The following is a 22222-nucleotide window of genomic DNA, read 5'->3' on the forward strand; positions in this document are numbered from 1 at the left end:
GTTCATTCCAGGGTTCTGATAAGAAGGCTAACGTTTGGGACTTGCGCTCAGGGCAGAACGTCCAGTCGTTTGATACCCACGACTCTGACATCAACTGTGTCAAGTAAGTAGCAGCATCCACATCAACCCTTTACACAGCTTCACTGTCTACAGATCACCTATCCCTTATAGTATCCACATAATCTCTACAGTACAGCATCCATCGACCCTAAACCTAACCCTTTACACAGTTTCACTGTCTACAGATCCCCTATCCTTATAGTATCCACATAATCTCTACAGTACAGCTAACAGCATTGATTAACTGTTTTTCCCTCTGGTTGTAAATTCTATTGTGCGATTACTATGATGGTAAGAAAAGTGCAACGGTTGCTAAGTGGTTTGCTGGCTGTCTCCAGCAAAACCATTTGAAGTTTTAAATGTTTTTTTCAACCCTAAACCTAACCCTTTACACAGCTTCACTGTCTACAGATCCCCTATCCCTTATAGTATCCACATAATCTCTACAGTACAGCTAACAGCATCCATCAACCCTAAACCTAACCCTTTACACAGTTTCACTGTCTACAGATCCCCTATCCTTATAGTATCCACATAATCTCTACAGTACAGCTAACAGCATCCATCAACCCTAAACCTAACCCTTTACACAGCTTCACTGTCTACAGATCCCCTATCCCTTATAGTATCCACATAATCTCTACAGTACAGCTAACAGCATCCATCAACCCTAAACCTAACCCTTTACACAGCTTCACTGTCTACAGATCACCTATCCCTTATAGTATCCACATAATCTCTACAGTACAGCATCCATCAACCCTAAACCTAACCCTTTACACAGCTTCACTGTCTACAGATCACCTATCCCTTATAGTATTCCCATAATCTCTACAGTACAGCTAACAGCATCCATCAACCCTAAACCTAACCCTTTACACAGCTTCACTGTCTACAGATCACCTATCCCTTATAGTATCCACATAATCTCTACAGTACAGCTAACAGCATCCATCGACCCTAAACCTAACCCTTTACACAGCTTCACTGTCTACAGATCACCTATCCTTATAGTATCCACATAATCTCTACAGTACAGCATCCATCGACCCTAAACCTAACCCTTTACACAGCTTCACTGTCTACAGATCACCTATCCCTTATAGTATCCACATAATCTCTACAGTACAGCTAACAGCATCCATCAACCCTAAACCTAACCCTTTACACAGCTTCACTGTCTACAGATCCCCTATCCTTTATAGTATCCACATAATCTCTACAGTACAGCATCCATCGACCCTAAACCTAACCCTTTACACAGCTTCACTGTCTACAGATCACCTATCCCTTATAGTATCCACATAATCTCTACAGTACAGCATCCATCGACCCTAAACCTAACCCTTTACACAGCTTCACTGTCTACAGATCACCTATCCCTTATAGTATCCACATAATCTCTACAGTACAGCTAACAGCATCCATCAACCCTAAACCTAACCCTTTACACAGCTTCATTGTCTACAGATCCCCTATCCCTTATAGTATCCACATAATCTCTACAGTACAGCATCCATCAACCCTAAACCTAACCCTTTACACAGCTTCATTGTCTACAGATCCCCTATCCCTTATAGTATCCACATAATCTCTACAGTACAGCATCCATCAACCCTAAACCTAACCCTTTACACAGCTTCACTGTCTACAGATCACCTATCCTTATAGTATCCACATAATCTCTACAGTACAGCATCCATCGACCCTAAACCTAACCCTTTACACAGTTTCACTGTCTACAGATCCCCTATCCTTATAGTATCCACATAATCTCTACAGTACAGCATCCATCGACCCTAAACCTAACCCTTTACACAGCTTCACTGTCTACAGATCCCCTATCCCTTATAGTATCCACATAATCTCTACAGTACAGCTAACAGCATCCATCAACCCTAAACCTAACCCTTTACACAGCTTCACTGTCTACAGATCCCCTATCCCTTATAGTATCCACATAATCTCTACAGTACAGCATCCATCAACCCTAAACCTAACCCTTTACACAGCTTCACTGTCTACAGATCCCCTATCCTTATAGTATCCACATAATCTCTACAGTACAGCTAACAGCATCCATCAACCCTAAACCTAACCCTTTACACAGCTTCACTGTCTACAGATCCCCTATCCTTATAGTATCCACATAATCTCTACAGTACAGCATCCATCAACCCTAAACCTAACCCTTTACACAGCTTCACTGTCTACAGATCCCCTATCCCTTATAGTATCCACATAATCTCTACAGTACAGCATCCATCAACCCTAAACCTAACCCTTTATACAGCTTCACTGTCTACAGATCACCTATCCCTTATAGTATCCACATAATCTCTACAGTACAGCATCCATCGACCCTAAACCTAACCTTTACACAGTTTCACTGTCTACAGATCCCCTATCCTTATAGTATCCACATAATCTCTACAGTACAGCTAACAGCATCCATCAACCCTAAACCTAACCCTTTACACAGTTTCACTGTCTACAGATCCCCTATCCTTATAGTATCCACATAATCTCTACAGTACAGCTAACAGCATCCATCAACCCTAAACCTAACCCTTTACACAGCTTCACTGTCTACAGATCACCTATCCCTTATAGTATCCACATAATCTCTACAGTACAGCTAACAGCATCCATCAACCCTAAACCTAACCCTTTACACAGCTTCACTGTCTACAGATCACCTATCCCTTATAGTATCCACATAATCTCTACAGTACAGCATCCATCAACCCTAAACCTAACCCTTTACACAGCTTCACTGTCTACAGATCACCTATCCCTTATAGTATTCCCATAATCTCTACAGTACAGCTAACAGCATCCATCAACCCTAAACCTAACCCTTTACACAGCTTCACTGTCTACAGATCACCTATCCCTTATAGTATCCACATAATCTCTACAGTACAGCTAACAGCATCCATCGACCCTAAACCTAACCCTTTACAGAGCTTCACTGTCTACAGATCACCTATCCTTATAGTATCCACATAATCTCTACAGTACAGCATCCATCGACCCTAAACCTAACCCTTTACACAGCTTCACTGTCTACAGATCACCTATCCCTTATAGTATCCACATAATCTCTACAGTACAGCTAACAGCATCCATCAACCCTAAACCTAACCCTTTACACAGCTTCACTGTCTACAGATCCCCTATCCTTTATAGTATCCACATAATCTCTACAGTACAGCATCCATCGACCCTAAACCTAACCCTTTACACAGCTTCACTGTCTACAGATCACCTATCCCTTATAGTATCCACATAATCTCTACAGTACAGCATCCATCGACCCTAAACCTAACCCTTTACACAGCTTCACTGTCTACAGATCACCTATCCCTTATAGTATCCACATAATCTCTACAGTACAGCTAACAGCATCCATCAACCCTAAACCTAACCCTTTACACAGCTTCATTGTCTACAGATCCCCTATCCCTTATAGTATCCACATAATCTCTACAGTACAGCATCCATCAACCCTAAACCTAACCCTTTACACAGCTTCATTGTCTACAGATCCCCTATCCCTTATAGTATCCACATAATCTCTACAGTACAGCATCCATCAACCCTAAACCTAACCCTTTACACAGCTTCACTGTCTACAGATCACCTATCCTTATAGTATCCACATAATCTCTACAGTACTGCATCCATCGACCCTAAACCTAACCCTTTACACAGTTTCACTGTCTACAGATCCCCTATCCTTATAGTATCCACATAATCTCTACAGTACAGCATCCATCGACCCTAAACCTAACCCTTTACACAGCTTCACTGTCTACAGATCCCCTATCCCTTATAGTATCCACATAATCTCTACAGTACAGCTAACAGCATCCATCAACCCTAAACCTAACCCTTTACACAGCTTCACTGTCTACAGATCCCCTATCCCTTATAGTATCCACATAATCTCTACAGTACAGCATCCATCAACCCTAAACCTAACCCTTTACACAGCTTCACTGTCTACAGATCCCCTATCCTTATAGTTTCCACATAATCTCTACAGTACAGCTAACAGCATCCATCAACCCTAAACCTAACCCTTTACACAGCTTCACTGTCTACAGATCCCCTATCCTTATAGTATCCACATAATCTCTACAGTACAGCATCCATCAACCCTAAACCTAACCCTTTACACAGCTTCACTGTCTACAGATCCCCTATCCCTTATAGTATCCACATAATCTCTACAGTACAGCATCCATCAACCCTAAACCTAACCCTTTACACAGCTTCACTGTCTACAGATTCCCTATCCCTTATAGTATCCACATAATCTCTACAGTACAGCATCCATCAACCCTAAACCTAACCCTTTACACAGCTTCACTGTCTACAGATCACCTATCCCTTATAGTATCCACATAATCTCTACAGTACAGCATCCATCAACCCTAAACCTAACCCTTTACACAGCTTCACTGTCTACAGATCACCTATCCCTTATAGTATCCACATAATCTCTACAGTACAGCTAACAGCATCCATCAACCCTAAACCTAACCCTTTACACAGCTTCACTGTCTACAGATCCCCTATCCTTATAGTATCCACATAATCTCTACAGTACAGCTAACAGCATCCATCAACCCTAAACCTAACCCTTTACACAGCTTCACTGTCTACAGATCCCCTATCCCTTATAGTATCCACATAATCTCTACAGTACAGCATCCATCAACCCTAAACCTAACCCTTTACACAGCTTCACTGTCTACAGATCACCTATCCCTTATAGTATCCACATAATCTCTACAGTACAGCATCCATCGACCCTAAACCTAACCCTTTACACAGCTTCACTGTCTACAGATCACCTATCCTTATAGTATCCACATAATCTCTACAGTACAGCTAACAGCATCCATCAACCCTAAACCTAACCCTTTACACAGCTTCACTGTCTACAGATCCCCTATCCTTATAGTATCCACATAATCTCTACAGTACAGCTAACAGCATCCATCAACCCTAAACCTAACCCTTTACACAGCTTCACTGTCTACAGATCCCCTATCCCTTATAGTATCCACATAATCTCTACAGTACAGCATCCATCAACCCTAAACCTAACCCTTTACACAGCTTCACTGTCTACAGATCCCCTATCCCTTATAGTATCCACATAATCTCTACAGTACAGCATCCATCAACCCTAAACCTAACCCTTTACACAGCTTCACTGTCTACAGATCCCCTATCCCTTATAGTATCCACATAATCTCTACAGTACAGCATCCATCAACCCTAAACCTAACCCTTTACACAGCTTCACTGTCTACAGATCACCTATCCCTTATAGTATCCACATAATCTCTACAGTACAGCATCCATCGACCCTAAACCTAACCCTTTACACAGTTTCACTGTCTACAGATCACCTATCCCTTATAGTATCCACATAATCTCTACAGTACAGCATCCATCAACCCTAAACCTAACCCTTTACACAGCTTCACTGTCTACAGATCCCCTATCCCTTATAGTATCCACATAATCTCTACAGTAAAGCTAACAGCATCCATCGACCCTAAACCTAACCCTTTACACAGCTTCACTGTCTACAGATCCCCTATCCTTATAGTATCCACATAATCTCTACAGTACAGCTAACAGCATCCATCGACCCTAAACCTAACCCTTTACACAGCTTCACTGTCTACAGATCACCTATCCTTATAGTATCCACATAATCTCTACAGTACAGCATCCATCAACCCTAAACCTAACCCTTTACACAGCTTCACTGTCTACAGATCACCTATCCCTTATAGTATCCACATAATCTCTACAGTAAAGCTAACAGCATCCATCAACCCTAAACCTAACCCTTTACACAGCTTCACTGTCTACAGATCACCTATCCCTTATAGTATCCACATAATCTCTACAGTACAGCATCCATCAACCCTAAACCTAACCCTTTACACAGCTTCACTGTCTACAGATCCCCTATCCTTATAGTATCCACATAATCTCTACAGTACAGCATCCATCAACCCTAAACCTAACCCTTTACACAGCTTCACTGTCTACAGATCACCTATCCCTTATAGTATCCACATAATCTCTACAGTACAGCTAACAGCATCCATCAACCCTAAACCTAACCCTTTACACAGCTTCACTGTCTACAGATCACCTATCCCTTATAGTATCCACATAATCTCTACAGTACAGCTAACAGCATCCATCAACCCTAAACCTAACCCTTTATACAGCTTCACTGTCTACAGATCCCCTATCCTTATAGTATCCACATAATCTCTACAGTACAGCTAACAGCATCCATCAACCCTAAACCTAACCCTTTACACAGCTTCACTGTCTACAGATCACCTATCCTTATAGTATCCACATAATCTCTACAGTACAGCTAACAGCATCCATCGACCCTAAACCTAACCCTTTACACAGCTTCACTGTCTACAGATCCCCTATCCCTTATAGTATCCACATAATCTCTACAGTACAGCATCCATCAACCCTAAACCTAACCCTTTACACAGCTTCACTGTCTACAGATCCCCTATCCCTTATAGTATCCACATAATCTCTACAGTACAGCATCCATCAACCCTAAACCTAACCCTTTACACAGCTTCACTGTCTACAGATCACCTATCCTTATAGTATCCACATAATCTCTACAGTACAGCATCCATCAACCCTAAACCTAACCCTTTACACAGTTTCACTGTCTACAGATCACCTATCCCTTATAGTATCCACATAATCTCTACAGTACAGCATCCATCGACCCTGAACCTAACCCTTTACACAGCTTCACTGTCTACAGATCCCCTATCCCTTATAGTATCCACATAATCTCTACAGTACAGCTAACAGCATCCATCGACCCTAAACCTAACCCTTTATACAGCTTCACTGTCTACAGATCCCCTATCCTTATAGTATCCACATAATCTCTACAGTACAGCATCCATCGACCCTAAACCTAACCCTTTACACAGCTTCACTGTCTACAGATCCCCTATCCCTTATAGTATCCACATAATCTCTACAGTACAGCTAACAGCATCCATCAACCCTAAACCTAACCCTTTACACAGCTTCACTGTCTACAGATCCCCTATCCCTTATAGTATCCACATAATCTCTACAGTACAGCATCCATCAACCCTAAACCTAACCCTTTACACAGCTTCACTGTCTACAGATCCCCTATCCTTATAGTATCCACATAATCTCTACAGTACAGCTAACAGCATCCATCAACCCTAAACCTAACCCTTTACACAGCTTCACTGTCTACAGATCCCCTATCCCTTATAGTATCCACATAATCTCTACAGTACAGCTAACAGCATCCATCAACCCTAAACCTAACCCTTTACACAGCTTCACTGTCTACAGATCCCCTATCCCTTATAGTATCCACATAATCTCTACAGTACAGCTAACAGCATCCATCAACCCTAAACCTAACCCTTTACACAGCTTCACTGTCTACAGATCCCCTATCCCTTATAGTATCCACATAATCTCTACAGTACAGCTAACAGCATCCATCAACCCTAAACCTAACCCTTTACACAGCTTCACTGTCTACAGATCACCTATCCCTTATAGTATCCACATAATCTCTACAGTACAGCATCCATCAACCCTAAACCTAACCCTTTACACAGCTTCACTGTCTACAGATCACCTATCCCTTATAGTATCCACATAATCTCTACAGTACAGCATCCATCAACCCTAAACCTAACCCTTTACACAGCTTCACTGTCTACAGATCACCTATCCCTGATAGTATCCACATAATCTCTACAGTACAGCATCCATCAACCCTAAACCTAACCCTTTATACAGCTTCACTGTCTACAGATCACCTATCCTTATAGTATCCACATAATCTCTACAGTACAGCATCCATCAACCCTAAACCTAACCCTTTACACAGCTTCACTGTCTACAGATCCCCTATCCCTTATAGTATCCACATAATCTCTACAGTACAGCATCCATCAACCCTAAACCTAACCCTTTACACAGCTTCACTGTCTACAGATCACCTATCCCTTATAGTATCCACATAATCTCTGCAGTACAGCTAACAGCATCCATCAACCCTAAACCTAACCCTTTACACAGCTTCACTGTCTACAGATCCCCTATCCTTATAGTATCCACATAATCTCTACAGTACAGCTAACAGCATCCATCAACCCTAAACCTAACCCTTTACACAGCTTCACTGTCTACAGATCACCTATCCCTTATAGTATCCACATAATCTCTACAGTACAGCATCCATCAACCCTAAACCTAACCCTTTACACAGCTTCACTGTCTACAGATCCCCTATCCCTTATAGTATCCACATAATCTCTACAGTACAGCATCCATCGACCCTAAACCTAACCCTTTACACAGCTTCACTGTCTACAGATCCCCTATCCCTTATAGTATCCACATAATCTCTACAGTACAGCTAACAGCATCCATCAACCCTAAACCTAACCCTTTACACAGCTTCACTGTCTACAGATCACCTATCCTTATAGTATCCACATAATCTCTACAGTACAGCATCCATCAACCCTAAACCTAACCCTTTATACAGCTTCACTGTCTACAGATCCCCTATCCCTTATAGTATCCACATAATCTCTACAGTACAGCATCCATCAACCCTAAACCTAACCCTTTACACAGCTTCACTGTCTACAGATCACCTATCCCTTATAGTATCCACATAATCTCTACAGTACAGCATCCATCAACCCTAAACCTAACCCTTTACACAGCTTCACTGTCTACAGATCACCTATCCTTATAGTATCCACATAATCTCTACAGTACAGCATCCATCAACCCTAAACCTAACCCTTTACACAGCTTCACTGTCTACAGATCCCCTATCCTTATAGTATCCACATAATCTCTACAGTACAGCTAACAGCATCCATCAACCCTAAACCTAACCCTTTACACAGCTTCACTGTCTACAGATCACCTATCCTTATAGTATCCACATAATCTCTACAGTACAGCTAACAGCATCCATCAACCCTAAACCTAACCCTTTACACAGCTTCACTGTCTACAGATCACCTATCCTTATAGTATCCACATAATCTCTACAGTACAGCATCCATCAACCCTAAACCTAACCCTTTACACATCTTCACTGTCTACAGATCACCTATCCCTTATAGTATCCACATAATCTCTACAGTACAGCATCCATCAACCCTAAACCTAACCCTTTACACAGCTTCACTGTCTACAGATCACCTATCCCTTATAGTATCCACATAATCTCTACAGTACAGCATCCATCAACCCTAAACCTAACCCTTTACACATCTTCACTGTCTACAGATCACCTATCCCTTATAGTATCCACATAATCTCTACAGTACAGCTAACAGCATCCATCAACCCTAAACCTAACCCTTTACACAGCTTCACTATCTACAGATCACCTATCCTTATAGTATCCACATAATCTCTATAGTACAGCATCCATCAACCCTAAACCTAACCCTTTACACAGCTTCACTGTCTACAGATCACCTATCCTTATAGTATCCACATAATCTCTACAGTACAGCATCCATCGACCCTAAACCTAACCCTTTACACAGCTTCACTGTCTACAGATCCCCTATCCCTTATAGTATCCACATAATCTCTACAGTACAGCTAACAGCATCCATCGACCCTAAACCTAACCCTTTACACAGCTTCACTGTCTACAGATCCCCTATCCTTATAGTATCCACATAATCTCTACAGTACAGCTAACAGCATCCATCAACCCTAAACCTAACCCTTTACACAGCTTCACTGTCTACAGATCCCCTATCCTTATAGTATCCACATAATCTCTACAGTACAGCTAACAGCATCCATCAACCCTAAACCTAACCCTTTACACAGCTTCACTGTCTACAGATCCCCTATCCTTATAGTATCCACATAATCTCTACAGTACAGCATCCATCGACCCTAAACCTAACCCTTTACACAGCTTCACTGTCTACAGATCACCTATCCCTTATAGTATCCACATAATCTCTACAGTACAGCATCCATCAACCCTAAACCTAACCCTTTACACAGCTTCACTGTCTACAGATCACCTATCCTTATAGTATCCACATAATCTCTACAGTACAGCATCCATCAACCCTAAACCTAACCCTTTACACAGCTTCACTGTCTATAGATCACCTATCCTTATAGTATCCACATAATCTCTACAGTACAGCATCCATCAACCCTAAACCTAACCCTTTACACAGCTTCACTGTCTACAGATCACCTATCCTTATAGTATCCACATAATCTCTACAGTACAGCTAACAGCATCCATCAACCCTAAACCTAACCCTTTACACAGCTTCACTGTCTACAGATCCCCTATCCTTATAGTATCCACATAATCTCTACAGTACAGCTAACAGCATCCATCAACCCTAAACCTAACCCTTTACACAGCTTCACTGTCTACAGATCCCCTATCCCTTATAGTATCCACATAATCTCTACAGTACAGCTAACAGCATCCATCAACCCTAAACCTAACCCTTTACACAGCTTCACTGTCTACAGATCACCTATCCCTTATAGTATCCACATAATCTCTACAGTACAGCATCCATCAACCCTAAACCTAACCCTTTACACAGCTTCACTGTCTACAGATCCCCTATCCCTTATAGTATCCACATAATCTCTACAGTACAGCATCCATCGACCCTAAACCTAACCCTTTACACAGCTTCACTGTCTACAGATCCCCTATCCCTTATAGTATCCACATAATCTCTACAGTACAGCTAACAGCATCCATCAACCCTAAACCTAACCCTTTACACAGCTTCACTGTCTACAGATCACCTATCCTTATAGTATCCACATAATCTCTACAGTACAGCATCCATCAACCCTAAACCTAACCCTTTATACAGCTTCACTGTCTACAGATCCCCTATCCCTTATAGTATCCACATAATCTCTACAGTACAGCATCCATCAACCCTAAACCTAACCCTTTACACAGCTTCACTGTCTACAGATCACCTATCCCTTATAGTATCCACATAATCTCTACAGTACAGCATCCATCAACCCTAAACCTAACCCTTTACACAGCTTCACTGTCTACAGATCACCTATCCTTATAGTATCCACATAATCTCTACAGTACAGCATCCATCAACCCTAAACCTAACCCTTTACACAGCTTCACTGTCTACAGATCCCCTATCCTTATAGTATCCACATAATCTCTACAGTACAGCTAACAGCATCCATCAACCCTAAACCTAACCCTTTACACAGCTTCACTGTCTACAGATCACCTATCCTTATAGTATCCACATAATCTCTACAGTACAGCTAACAGCATCCATCAACCCTAAACCTAACCCTTTACACAGCTTCACTGTCTACAGATCACCTATCCTTATAGTATCCACATAATCTCTACAGTACAGCATCCATCAACCCTAAACCTAACCCTTTACACATCTTCACTGTCTACAGATCACCTATCCCTTATAGTATCCACATAATCTCTACAGTACAGCATCCATCAACCCTAAACCTAACCCTTTACACAGCTTCACTGTCTACAGATCACCTATCCCTTATAGTATCCACATAATCTCTACAGTACAGCATCCATCAACCCTAAACCTAACCCTTTACACATCTTCACTGTCTACAGATCACCTATCCCTTATAGTATCCACATAATCTCTACAGTACAGCTAACAGCATCCATCAACCCTAAACCTAACCCTTTACACAGCTTCACTATCTACAGATCACCTATCCTTATAGTATCCACATAATCTCTATAGTACAGCATCCATCAACCCTAAACCTAACCCTTTACACAGCTTCACTGTCTACAGATCACCTATCCTTATAGTATCCACATAATCTCTACAGTACAGCATCCATCGACCCTAAACCTAACCCTTTACACAGCTTCACTGTCTACAGATCCCCTATCCCTTATAGTATCCACATAATCTCTACAGTACAGCTAACAGCATCCATCGACCCTAAACCTAACCCTTTACACAGCTTCACTGTCTACAGATCCCCTATCCTTATAGTATCCACATAATCTCTACAGTACAGCTAACAGCATCCATCAACCCTAAACCTAACCCTTTACACAGCTTCACTGTCTACAGATCCCCTATCCTTATAGTATCCACATAATCTCTACAGTACAGCTAACAGCATCCATCAACCCTAAACCTAACCCTTTACACAGCTTCACTGTCTACAGATCCCCTATCCTTATAGTATCCACATAATCTCTACAGTACAGCATCCATCGACCCTAAACCTAACCCTTTACACAGCTTCACTGTCTACAGATCACCTATCCCTTATAGTATCCACATAATCTCTACAGTACAGCATCCATCAACCCTAAACCTAACCCTTTACACAGCTTCACTGTCTACAGATCACCTATCCTTATAGTATCCACATAATCTCTACAGTACAGCATCCATCAACCCTAAACCTAACCCTTTACACAGCTTCACTGTCTATAGATCACCTATCCTTATAGTATCCACATAATCTCTACAGTACAGCATCCATCAACCCTAAACCTAACCCTTTACACAGCTTCACTGTCTACAGATCACCTATCCTTATAGTATCCACATAATCTCTACAGTACAGCTAACAGCATCCATCAACCCTAAACCTAACCCTTTACACAGCTTCACTGTCTACAGATCCCCTATCCTTATAGTATCCACATAATCTCTACAGTACAGCTAACAGCATCCATCAACCCTAAACCTAACCCTTTACACAGCTTCACTGTCTACAGATCCCCTATCCCTTATAGTATCCACATAATCTCTACAGTACAGCTAACAGCATCCATCAACCCTAAACCTAACCCTTTACACAGCTTCACTGTCTACAGATCACCTATCCCTTATAGTATCCACATAATCTCTACAGTACAGCATCCATCAACCCTAAACCTAACCCTTTACACAGCTTCACTGTCTACAGATCACCTATCCTTATAGTATCCACATAATCTCTACAGTACAGCTAACAGCATCCATCAACCCTAAACCTAACCCTTTACACAGCTTCACTGTCTACAGATCACCTATCCTTATAGTATCCACATAATCTCTACAGTACAGCATCCATCAACCCTAAACCTAACCCTTTACACAGCTTCACTGTCTACAGATCACCTATCCTTATAGTATCCACATAATCTCTACAGTACAGCATCCATCGACCCTAAACCTAACCCTTTACACAGCTTCACTGTCTACAGATCCCCTATCCCTTATAGTATCCACATAATCTCTACAGTACAGCTAACAGCATCCATCAACCCTAAACCTAACCCTTTACACAGCTTCACTGTCTACAGATCACCTATCCTTATAGTATCCACATAATCTCTACAGTACAGCATCCATCAACCCTAAACCTAACCCTTTATACAGCTTCACTGTCTACAGATCCCCTATCCCTTATAGTATCCACATAATCTCTACAGTACAGCATCCATCAACCCTAAACCTAACCCTTTACACAGCTTCACTGTCTACAGATCACCTATCCCTTATAGTATCCACATAATCTCTACAGTACAGCATCCATCAACCCTAAACCTAACCCTTTACACAGCTTCACTGTCTACAGATCACCTATCCTTATAGTATCCACATAATCTCTACAGTACAGCATCCATCAACCCTAAACCTAACCCTTTACACAGCTTCACTGTCTACAGATCCCCTATCCTTATAGTATCCACATAATCTCTACAGTACAGCTAACAGCATCCATCAACCCTAAACCTAACCCTTTACACAGCTTCACTGTCTACAGATCACCTATCCTTATAGTATCCACATAATCTCTACAGTACAGCTAACAGCATCCATCAACCCTAAACCTAACCCTTTACACAGCTTCACTGTCTACAGATCACCTATCCTTATAGTATCCACATAATCTCTACAGTACAGCATCCATCAACCCTAAACCTAACCCTTTACACATCTTCACTGTCTACAGATCACCTATCCCTTATAGTATCCACATAATTTCTACAGTACAGCATCCATCAACCCTAAACCTAACCCTTTACACAGCTTCACTGTCTACAGATCACCTATCCCTTATAGTATCCACATAATCTCTACAGTACAGCATCCATCAACCCTAAACCTAACCCTTTACACATCTTCACTGTCTACAGATCACCTATCCCTTATAGTATCCACATAATCTCTACAGTACAGCTAACAGCATCCATCAACCCTAAACCTAACCCTTTACACAGCTTCACTATCTACAGATCACCTATCCTTATAGTATCCACATAATCTCTATAGTACAGCATCCATCAACCCTAAACCTAACCCTTTACACAGCTTCACTGTCTACAGATCACCTATCCTTATAGTATCCACATAATCTCTACAGTACAGCATCCATCGACCCTAAACCTAACCCTTTACACAGCTTCACTGTCTACAGATCCCCTATCCCTTATAGTATCCACATAATCTCTACAGTACAGCTAACAGCATCCATCGACCCTAAACCTAACCCTTTACACAGCTTCACTGTCTACAGATCCCCTATCCTTATAGTATCCACATAATCTCTACAGTACAGCTAACAGCATCCATCAACCCTAAACCTAACCCTTTACACAGCTTCACTGTCTACAGATCCCCTATCCTTATAGTATCCACATAATCTCTACAGTACAGCTAACAGCATCCATCAACCCTAAACCTAACCCTTTACACAGCTTCACTGTCTACAGATCCCCTATCCTTATAGTATCCACATAATCTCTACAGTACAGCATCCATCGACCCTAAACCTAACCCTTTACACAGCTTCACTGTCTACAGATCACCTATCCCTTATAGTATCCACATAATCTCTACAGTACAGCATCCATCAACCCTAAACCTAACCCTTTACACAGCTTCACTGTCTACAGATCACCTATCCTTATAGTATCCACATAATCTCTACAGTACAGCATCCATCAACCCTAAACCTAACCCTTTACACAGCTTCACTGTCTATAGATCACCTATCCTTATAGTATCCACATAATCTCTACAGTACAGCATCCATCAACCCTAAACCTAACCCTTTACACAGCTTCACTGTCTACAGATCACCTATCCTTATAGTATCCACATAATCTCTACAGTACAGCTAACAGCATCCATCAACCCTAAACCTAACCCTTTACACAGCTTCACTGTCTACAGATCCCCTATCCTTATAGTATCCACATAATCTCTACAGTACAGCTAACAGCATCCATCAACCCTAAACCTAACCCTTTACACAGCTTCACTGTCTACAGATCCCCTATCCCTTATAGTATCCACATAATCTCTACAGTACAGCTAACAGCATCCATCAACCCTAAACCTAACCCTTTACACAGCTTCACTGTCTACAGATCACCTATCCCTTATAGTATCCACATAATCTCTACAGTACAGCATCCATCAACCCTAAACCTAACCCTTTACACAGCTTCACTGTCTACAGATCACCTATCCTTATAGTATCCACATAATCTCTACAGTACAGCTAACAGCATCCATCAACCCTAAACCTAACCCTTTACACAGCTTCACTGTCTACAGATCACCTATCCTTATAGTATCCACATAATCTCTACAGTACAGCATCCATCAACCCTAAACCTAACCCTTTACACAGCTTCACTGTCTACAGATCACCTATCCTTATAGTATCCACATAATCTCTACAGTACAGCATCCATCAACCCTAAACCTAACCCTTTACACAGCTTCACTGTCTACAGATCACCTATCCTTATAGTATCCACATAATCTCTACAGTACAGCTAACAGCATCCATCAACCCTAAACCTAACCCTTTACACAGCTTCACTGTCTACAGATCCCCTATCCCTTATAGTATCCACATAATCTCTACAGTACAGCTAACAGCATCCATCAACCCTAAACCTAACCCTTTACACAGCTTCACTGTCTACAGATCACCTATCCTTATAGTATCCACATAATCTCTACAGTACAGCATCCATCAACCCTAAACCTAACCCTTTACACAGCTTCACTGTCTACAGATCACCTATCCCTTATAGTATCCACATAATCTCTACAGTACAGCATCCATCGACCCTAAACCTAACCCTTTACACAGCTTCACTGTCTACAGATCCCCTATCCCTTATAGTATCCACATAATCTCTACAGTACAGCTAACAGCATCCATCAACCCTAAACCTAACCCTTTACACAGCTTCACTGTCTACAGATCACCTATCCCTTATAGTATCCACATAATCTCTACAGTACAGCATCCATCAACCCTAAACCTAACCCTTTACACAGCTTCACTGTCTACAGATCACCTATCCTTATAGTATCCACATAATCTCTACAGTAAAGCTAACAGCATCCATCAACCCTAAACCTAACCCTTTACACAGCTTCACTGTCTACAGATCACCTATCCTTATAGTATCCACATAATCTCTACAGTACAGCATCCATCAACCCTAAACCTAACCCTTTACACAGCTTCACTGTCTACAGATCCCCTATCCTTATAGTATCCACATAATCTCTACAGTACAGCATCCATCGACCCTAAACCTAACCCTTTACACAGCTTCACTGTCTACAGATCACCTATCCTTATAGTATCCACATAATCTCTACAGTACAGCATCCATCGACCCTAAACCTAACCCTTTACACAGTTTCACTGTCTACAGATCACCTATCCCTTATAGTATCCACATAATCTCTACAGTACAGCATCCATCAACCCTAAACCTAACCCTTTACACAGCTTCACTGTCTACAGATCACCTATCCCTTATAGTATCCACATAATCTCTACAGTACAGCTAACAGCATCCATCGACCCTAAACCTAACCCTTTACACAGCTTCACTGTCTACAGATCACCTATCCTTATAGTATCCACATAATCTCTACAGTACAGCATCCATCAACCCTAAACCTAACCCTTTATACAGCTTCACTGTCTACAGATCACCTATCCTTATAGTATCCACATAATCTCTACAGTACAGCATCCATCAACCCTAAACCTAACCCTTTACACAGCTTCACTGTCTACAGATCACCTATCCCTTATAGTATCCACATAATCTCTACAGTACAGCTAACAGCATCCATCAACCCTAAACCTAACCCTTTACACAGCTTCACTGTCTACAGATCCCCTATCCCTTATAGTATCCACATAATCTCTACAGTACAGCATCCATCAACCCTAAACCTAACCCTTTACACAGCTTCACTGTCTACAGATCACCTATCCCTTATAGTATCCACATAATCTCTACAGTACAGCATCCATCAACCCTAAACCTAACCCTTTACACAGCTTCACTGTCTACAGATCACCTATCCCTTATAGTATCCACATAATCTCTACAGTACAGCTAACAGCATCCATCAACCCTAAACCTAACCCTTTACACAGCTTCACTGTCTACAGATCACCTATCCCTTATAGTATCCACATAATCTCTACAGTACAGCTAACAGCATCCATCAACCCTAAACCTAACCCTTTACACAGCTTCACTGTCTACAGATCACCTATCCCTTATAGTATCCACATAATCTCTACAGTACAGCATCCATCAACCCTAAACCTAACCCTTTACACAGCTTCACTGTCTACAGATCACCTATCCCTTATAGTATCCACATAATCTCTACAGTACAGCTAACAGCATCCATCAACCCTAAACCTAACCCTTTACACAGCTTCACTGTCTACAGATCACCTATCCTTATAGTATCCACATAATCTCTACAGTACAGCTAACAGCATCCATCAACCCTAAACCTAACCCTTTACACAGCTTCACTGTCTACAGATCACCTATCCCTTATAGTATCCACATAATCTCTACAGTACAGCTAACAGCATCCATCAACCCTAAACCTAACCCTTTACACAGCTTCACTGTCTACAGATCACCTATCCTTATAGTATCCACATAATCTCTACAGTACAGCATCCATCAACCCTAAACCTAACCCTTTACACAGCTTCACTGTCTACAGATCACCTATCCTTATAGTATCCACATAATCTCTACAGTACAGCTAACAGCATCCATCAACCCTAAACCTAACCCTTTTTATTATTGTTTTCTATTTAACCTTTATTTAACTAGGCAAGTCAGTTAAGAACCAATTCTTATTTACAATGACGGCCTAGGAACAGTGGGTTAACTGCCTTGTTCAGGGGTAGAACGACAGATTTTTACCTTGTCAGCTCAGGGATTCGATCTAGCAACCTTTCGGTTACTGGCCCAATGCTCTAACCACTAGGCTTTCATACAGCTTAGTGCACACATCAACCTTTTTACTCCTCTCACACTCTCTCTTTCTCGCTATCGCTCTCCCTCTCTCTCGCTCTCTCTCTCCAGGTACTACCCCAGTGGCGATGCTTTTGCCTCTGCTTCTGACGACTCTACCGTGAGTTTATAACACACTTATAGCACACTTATACACCCTACTTAGTGCACTACTCTTGAACAAAGCCACAGAGTTGCAGCCAAAAAGCTCTAATCAAAGGTAGTGCCCTATAAAGGGAATAGGGTGTCACTGGACAGATGATGGACCTTTGATGTGATTCTGTGGGTTGTGTGTGGCAGTCGGACACTCTGTCTCAATAACACCGTTCAGTTAACAGAATCTCTGGGAGAGAATTGATTATCTTAGTGTGATGTCACTGGTCAAAGACCGCTCTTTCACATCATACAGTCCATGTGTCAAAGCATCCCACTGTTTTACATTACTACACAGGTTTGTATTAAGAAGTGTTATTCAGGCCAAGGAGGAAAAATACAATACATTACGATATAACTTTATTGTACATCATGGGAAAATTACAATGTAACTTTGTCTCTCATTAGGAAATATGCTGGGCCTTTGAGTTCACAGCACAGACAGAAACAACAACTAGCATGTAATGGGTTAAATAAAACATCTAATCAAAATGTCCCATTGATTGTCTGTGTGTTCCAGTGCCGTCTGTTTGATCTCAGGGCTGATCGGGAGGTGTCCATCTACTCCAAAGACAGCATAATGTTTGGAGCCGCCAGTGTCGACTTCTCTCTTAGTGGTAAGATGTGGACAATAGTCAGCAACCGTTTGACAGATAATACCTCTTTATTAGCTTCCTCTCAACAGAGACTAGAGTCAACTAAACATCTTTTGGTCCCCTGATCATGAACACATTTACAATAATGCTGTTGGACATTTACAATAATGCTGTTGGACATTTACAATAATGCTGTTGGACATTTCCAATAATGCTGTTGGACATTTACAATAATGCTGTTGGACATTTCCAATAATGCTGTTGGACATTTCCTGGTGTTGTTGTGTTATTATTGGATGTTGTGCCAGGCAATCTTTCCTATCTTCACTTTGCCTCTTTCACTTTCTTTCTTACCGGGTGTGATGATGCAATAGATATACTGCCACGGCCTTTATAGCGGTCAAGGGATTTTATTTATCAAAAATCACTGAAACTGGAAACACTTATGTCCCTCACTAGCTTTAAGCACCAACTGTCAGAGCAGCTCACAGATTACTGCACATGTACATAGCCCATCTATAATTTAGCCCAAACAACTACCTCTTTCCCTACTGTATTTATTTAATTTATTTATTTATTTTGCTCCTTTGCACACCAGTATTTTTATTTCTACTTTGCACATTCTTCCACTGCAAATCTACCATTCCAGTGTTTTACTTGCTATATTGTATTTACCTTGCCACCATGGCCTTTTTTTTGCCTTTACCTCCCTTATCTCACCTCATTTGCTCACACCGTATATAGACTTGTTTATACTGTATTATTGACTGTATGTTTGTTTTACTCCATGTGTAATTCTGTGTCGTTGTATGTGTCGAACTGCTTTGCTTTATCGCAATTGTAAATGATAACTTTTTCTCAACTTGCCTACCTGGTTAAATAAAGGTGAAATAAATTTGATCTTATCTGATTTTGTGTGTAGGCCGAGACTGGATTCTATCCCCAAAAATGTTATTCCTCTGTGTGTTATATAATTGTAGAGGTACAAAGTCTTTAGTATTAGTTTTTATATGGCTGTATAAAGATGACAGTTTATTATCAAACTTGTGATAGAGATCACACTTCAGCCAAGAGGGGAATTTAATGCAGTTGAGATGTGGGAAAGGGAATTACCACTCTGCCATCTGGAGTTTTACTACATTTTTACCAAAACTGGATTCCATGTAACTTAGAGGTGATTGATTATTCATTATATCCACTCTATTAGCCTCTGTCAAATGCATTTTAAACTGTAATACATCTGTTCTGTGATGTCCTCCAGCATATTGGAGAATATTCTAGAATCTGACCCTTTCTACCCCTTTATCTCTGTATCCATCTTTCTCTCTCTCTCTCTCCACCCCTCCTCCAGGTCGTCTGTTGTTTGCTGGCTATAATGACTACACCATCAATGTGTGGGACGTCCTGAAGGGGACCAGAGTAGCCATCCTGTTTGGTCATGAGAACAGAGTCAGCTCACTCAGAGTCTCTCCTGATGGAACTGCTTTCTGCTCTGGGTCCTGGGACAACACTCTACGGGTGAGACAAGAGGGTAGGGGGGTCGGAAGGGAGCTGAAACAAGGAGGGACAACACCTTATTTTAAAAAATTTTTTTTTATTTAACTAGGCAAGTCAGTTAAGAACAAATTCTTATTTACAATGACGGCCTACCCCGGCCAACGCTGGGCTAATTGTGCGCCGCCCTTTGGGACTCCCAATCACGGCCAGATGTGATACAACATGGGCTAGAGAGAGGGGGAGAGGCTGAGAGTACCTATTTGTGGAAAACCCTGGTTCTGCAGAGTCATGCGTCAGACTATCCCCACAGTACATACTTCTGTTTTCCACTACAGGCACAGCCACAATATAGGATGCGGAAACCACCACTGAGAGATACTGTAGTAGTTGTTGTTCATTAATGTCTGTGGAAGTATAGTAACACAGCCATAGACTTCCCTCTGGTGATCTCACCTACATCATTTTAGCAGACATGTTTATTCAGAGCGACTTAGTGGATGCATACATTTTCATACTCCCCCCCCATACTGATTCCCCGTGGGAATTAAACCCACAACCCTGGCGTTGCAAGACCCTGGTGTTACAAGTGCCACGCTCTACCAACAGAGCCACACAGGGCCACTTCTCCTCCGAGTTGCTCTGCCTCATAATCTACACCGGTCTGACAAAGGGGGATTCTCCATCTCCCCAAAAATCTGATTTCTATCAAGGTTTCTTCCTTCCAGGGAGTTTTTCATTGTCACTATGCTGCTGCCTGCTCTTTGGGGTCTGCACCGGGTACCTGTAATATACTTTTTGACAAGTGCTGTTGTTTAAATGTCTTATTGAATACAATCTGATGTTCTGTGCTCTTTCTCGAACAGATCTGGGCCTAGAGCTGCTGATGTCATCAGAGCGAGACTGAACCCCTGGAAGTCAGGGGTCAGAGGTTAAGGGTCAGGACCAGAGTCATGTGACCAGTCGACCCAGAGTGCCCATGGAGCACACCCTGCCGCAGAAAGAGTCTGCCCATAGAAACTATATTCAGTTACACACAATAATAAACTATCTAGGTTTGACTCACAGAGACTATTTGTTTGACTGAAGTTGGACTATACCAAATGCTCATCAGGTCAATGAGGTCCTAAAGCTTTATTATGAGCAGTATTACAATTATTATTACTATTGTATTACTAAAGTCAGTTGAGCAGTTTTCCTCTACAGCAGGTCCTAGCCAATGCCATGCAGTACTGACTTTCCTGTATAGAAGCTAACTCACTGCCGTTTTTATGCTCTCTAGTCCCCCTTTAAACCTGCTTCACAGTCTGTAGTTTACCAGTCAATTAGACCTGCCCAGGTTGTAACTTGCTCAGATCTAAAGCGCAATACTACTGTTATATAAAACCAGGCCATAGACTGTGGCTAGCCAGAGGGAGAAAGAGGGAGTGTTTGAAGTATT

General features: G+C 41.6%; 1 protein-coding gene across 3 annotated transcripts in view; it reads left to right on the top strand.

Annotated features, from left to right (window-relative positions):
• The window catches only part of LOC110514837 (guanine nucleotide-binding protein subunit beta-5b), a 54511-nt gene extending 32683 nt beyond the window's left edge, over window positions 1-21828 (top strand). For all 3 annotated transcript variants that reach the window (XM_036963421.1, XM_036963422.1, XM_036963423.1), the window contains 5 exons: window positions 12-103; window positions 18611-18659; window positions 19212-19308; window positions 20639-20805; window positions 21648-21828. In XM_036963421.1, the coding sequence (XP_036819316.1) occupies window positions 12-103; window positions 18611-18659; window positions 19212-19308; window positions 20639-20805; window positions 21648-21659 (417 nt within the window). In that variant the 3' untranslated portion in view covers window positions 21660-21828. The remainder of the gene's footprint in view (window positions 1-11; window positions 104-18610; window positions 18660-19211; window positions 19309-20638; window positions 20806-21647) is intronic.
• The last annotated feature ends 394 nt before the right edge of the window (window positions 21829-22222 follow it).

The sequence above is a fragment of the Oncorhynchus mykiss genome, chromosome 26, assembly GCF_013265735.2.
Source record: "Oncorhynchus mykiss isolate Arlee chromosome 26, USDA_OmykA_1.1, whole genome shotgun sequence".
NCBI lineage: Eukaryota > Metazoa > Chordata > Actinopteri > Salmoniformes > Salmonidae > Oncorhynchus > Oncorhynchus mykiss.